Source organism: Rhinopithecus bieti, unplaced genomic scaffold, assembly GCF_001698545.2.
Source record: "Rhinopithecus bieti isolate Rb0 unplaced genomic scaffold, ASM169854v2 scaffold_1101, whole genome shotgun sequence".
Taxonomy (NCBI): domain Eukaryota; kingdom Metazoa; phylum Chordata; class Mammalia; order Primates; family Cercopithecidae; genus Rhinopithecus; species Rhinopithecus bieti.
Genome location: NW_016803441.1, coordinates 280,028 through 284,613, shown reverse-complemented (window position 1 = coordinate 284,613; position 4,586 = coordinate 280,028). Strand labels below are relative to the sequence as shown.

Here is a 4,586-nt window from a genome sequence, read left to right as displayed (position 1 = left end):
AAAAAAAAAAAAAAAAATCTATCCTTAATTATGCTAAATTTTCTCTCTTGAAATACTACTAAACTTATTTCAATCATTGTTTTAATATTTCACTTAATCCATCATGTCTACAAAACAACAAAAAATAAACTTCATGAATGCCAAATATTTGTGATGATCAGAAACAGCAAAATTGAAAGCAAGCTGCTTGCACCAGGAATTATAATTGCATGTACTTCCCACAAGTATAAGTTGTACTTTACTATAGAATCCCCATTAGAAAACAGGCATACAACCCTAAAGACTGTCCTATAATTTAAACTTAGTTTTAGGTGCTGTAACTATGTAAACAAAAGTAAAACACACAGATCTTTGAGTGGGAAATGGAAACAAAATCAAGAGAAAAAATTGTCAATACCAAACAAAAATGTAAAGGTGCCATTGTCTTTTGGTGAAATTTTGTTAGGCTTAACAGTTTTACTGTTAAAGAAAAAGTGATTAAAATGCAATCTCCGCCTTGTATACTAGACTGTGAACTCCTAGAGAGAAAAGATATATTTCATTTATCTTTGCATCGTCAGAATCAAGCCTGGCAACTAGTAGATGAGCATTAATATTTGATGAATTAATGAATAAGTGGATGATTACCAATGAGTGAACCAAGGAATAAATATATCATGTATTTGTTTTACTTTAATGTTTCTTGAATTGCTTTCACTTAAAAATTCTTCTACAGGCCTTCTGAGACATAAATGGATAAATTCCATATTCTTTTTAGAACCTGGATTTGGCCTACACCTTTAGGAAGAAGCCCAGTAGAGGAGGCTGAAAGTAGTAAAGAAAATAATCAGTTCAGTCAGAATTCTTATTAAATATTCTACTAATCAGAGAAGTTTTTTCAATAAAGCCCTTCTCATATGATTTATCTGTAACTGTAAATAGAATGAGTAGAAAAAGTAATGAAATTGCACTTCTCTGGGTATACAATGAATAAAAAAATCCATGAGCATTTCATTTGTAACCTGTCATCTACTGCTAGCTTGTAACTACCTATATTTAGTACTGTCTCCCTTTCCATTTTACTATTGTCATCCTTAGAATTTTTCTTTCAAATTGTTAGCAGAAAATAAAATATTTCCCCTAAGATGAGGAAAACATATATGCAAATGTAGGAATGTAAAAGTATCTGAGGTAATAAAATCTTTTATAAATGGAACACAACAAGCAGTGACACTTGACAGTGCTGAGTCACACAAAATTTTATAATATTAGAAATATAAGCAACTTTGGGACTATCTGTTAATTTATATATATATTATATAAACAAATATCTATGCATTTATGCTCTAAGTGCCGGGATATAGGGACTAAGAGAAGCTAAGTGACTAATTCAAGGTCATAAAACTAGTTAGTCACAGGAATCTGGTATCCTCACTCCTGGTTTGTGGGAGGAGGAGGTGGTTTACACTCCATTGAACTGATTTTTCCACATGCAAAAGAAAATTCACGTATCAAAATAACTGAAAAACAATGTACAATTCAACAATTTGCCTGTAGCCATCAGTGACAGTGTCATCCACTGTTGATACTGATATTACCACTCTTTATATTTGTAGGGTTCATGTAAATTACAACTCAAACAAAAACACTCATGTCAACTTTTAACTGATCTTCAATGGACTCTCTAAGACAGGTAAGACAGGTATTATTAGCCTTATTTAAAGGCAAGGAACATGAGACACATTGACTGAGAAGTATTTGTAATTTGCTATGAGTTGGTTAAAGTCAATAGGATAAAACTCATGCTCTCAGTCTTTATTTTAAAATCTATGTTCAATTCACACCACTTAAATGCTTAAAACTTCAAATAATTTGTGTATGCCTTCCTCTATTAATTAAATTTACACAACTCTATAACTTTAAAAGTCTAAGTGATAAACCAAATGTTTCTTTGGTTATCATATATAAGGAAAATAACTTTAAAAAGTTATGTACCTTTTATAGAAATCTTTCAGTAAAATTTAAGAGCAAGTTGCAAAAGTCAGAAAATTATTGTTTATTTTTTAGTATTTGGATAAAGTTTTCACCAATAACTGTTTGGGCCACACACTACCTATTGATAAGATTTCCACCCTAACAAAATTATCAGTAGAGAGCTTTAAAAGTATACTATCTGATACAAATACGGCATGAAGCAACAGTTTTATAGGTGGAAATAATGTTTCTTAGCCACCCTCTGAACAGAAGAAAAGTTAGAAATCTAGAAATCAAAGATCTCACTGTAACTGGTAATGTTAACCAGCATGATAGACCTGTTGCTTGTATCTCTTAGGAAAAAATATAAAAGATCGGGCATACAGTTCTAAAAGGCTAATAAAAGTATTGTACTTTGTTATTATCCTGTGAAAGTCTAGTGAATGAACACTAATTTTTTCTAGTCAAGTTTTCATCAAGTAGAGGAAAACAGTACATATCATAAACTGGATAAGAGAACAAGAAAGACTTTTTCCAAAGAAATAGCCCCATAGATTTCATAGTTTAAAATACAGAAAACATACTTAACATAAAGGGGCTAGTTTTCACTAGTATTAGTGGTTTCAAGATAAATACGCTTTTTACCTGGTAGATTTTAAGCAATTAAGATTTTATGTGAAAATACTGTCACTACCCATAAAACATTTTACATTTCTCCTATGATTATTTGGCAAAATTATGCTTACGTGATAGTGACTAAGTTTTTTTTTCATCATTTTATAAAGTAGAGGATAAGGACCTACACCTATATATCCAGGTCTTTCGTGCTTACAATATCTCAAATGAAAATTGTAGGTTTCCCTTCAGTTGTCATAAAAGAGAAATTGTTTCAGGACCACGGACAGAAAACTGTTCTCTACTAGAGGGTGCAAAGTTAAAGGGTTTGTTTACAATAAGAAAGGCAAGGCAGGCACAATGATTATACCCTCTTAGTACTCTAATTAGAAAACAACTAATCTATTGGGATGAAGGAAAATGGAGAGTTACAGACGGAAATGAATACGTTCATATTACTGATTAGCTCTTATACTTGCCATTTATTTGCTTTGTTTTTAAAAGTATGTATTCAAAATTATTTTCTAAGGTAATAAAATTCACATGTTCTTCCCTAAACTGAAGGCCACTTTTGCATAAAAAAGAGCAGTGGCTTAAAAATAGCATATGCTAATTTAGAAATACATGTACAGCACCTGCTCTGCTGTGACCAAACCATCTGTTTAATGCCACACATATTTTAGGGTTCCTCAATTAATAAAAAAGGTATATTCATTATATTCCTTCTACCTAAACAGCTTCTGCTCTCCTCTGGGGGTGGGGTGGCGAGAGAGGACAAATCACCTACAAGGGGATTAAAGTATTGTTACAGAAATATTTAGACATCATTCACAGAGAAAAAGACCCCGCAATGGCCAAGTGGTTTAAACAGAGACAGGTAAACACCCAGCTCTATCTATTTCCCAACACGTCCGTGTTGTATTAATGGAAGACTTCCAGATTAGTAAAACACTGGAGGGCGTCTCTCCACGCCATCCTAGAGGGAAAGGGCTCCAAAAGGCCAAAAATCACAACCTAAAATCACAGTTCCAAGAATGTAACCCTTGACTATCCCACCAGAAACTCTACAATGCATCGTTTTTACTCCGCCCATCAAAAGGCTTAGGATATCTTTATGACCACCCCATTGGGGAGAATAAAATGAACGGAGGCGACATATATGTACCGCCGTGCTGGCACATACGGGCTGGCACATATGTGCACGGGAAGCTGTACATATATGCCCGGACATATACATCATGCTGTGCATGCCTGTGCATGGAAGGCGACTCCGCAGCGGCCGAGGGGACGCTTCCCTTGGGCAGCCCCTGCGCCCTTGACATGACAGCAGCGATCTGTCTCCTCTCCTCTTCGCTCAGCTGGCTCAAATCCGCCTCCATGCCGGCCGGGATCGCGGTGTGCGAGGGGCTCCCCGCCCCGCTAGCCCCTCCTCCGGCCGCTGCGGCCGCCGCCAGCCCTTCCGGGAGCCCTTCCCCTTCCAAGCTCGCCTCGTTGCCCATGGCTCAGGGAGACTCGGGGCCGCCGCGCTCCCTCCTCGCGCCGCGTCCCAGTCGAGAAGCCCGCGGCCAGGGGAGCAGTCAGAGCCCGGGTGCGCCTCGGGGCGTGCAGGCAGCCGAGTCCCCGGACTCCGGACCAGGCACTGCCTCCCGGAACGCCAGGTGGGAGTTAGTCCTGCTCGCAGGTAACGCCTGCTGCCGGTGCCTCCTCCATGTTGGACAGCGCCAGGCAACCTTTGCAGAAGACGCCTCCTGGACGCCGCCTCGGCGCCCCGAGCCGGGGAGAAGCAGATCTGAGCGGTGCCAGCCGGGCGCCCTCCGCCCCTCCCACCGCGCACCGCCTCCTCGCCCGCGCCCTCGCAGTGCGCAGGCGCCTCTCGGAACAGGTGATGCCCGCGGCCCACGCCCACCCCATCCTGCGTCGCTCCGGATCCTTCCTCGCTCTCAGCACCGATTTAAAGGAGCCCAGTGAACCCTTGGCTAAAAACGGAAGAAACAGGCGACGTTTCTTTCAGGCATATT

General features: G+C 39.3%; 1 protein-coding gene across 1 annotated transcript in view; it reads right to left on the bottom strand.

Annotated features, from left to right (window-relative positions):
• Positions 1-4,372, bottom strand: part of PCLO (piccolo presynaptic cytomatrix protein) — a 354,063-nt gene extending 349,691 nt beyond the window's left edge. The window contains 2 exon segments of the mRNA XM_017883949.1: positions 714-804; positions 3,734-4,372. Of these exon segments, the coding sequence (XP_017739438.1) occupies positions 714-804; positions 3,734-4,067 (425 nt within the window). The 5' untranslated portion in view covers positions 4,068-4,372.
• Between the last annotated feature and the right edge of the window lie 214 nt (positions 4,373-4,586).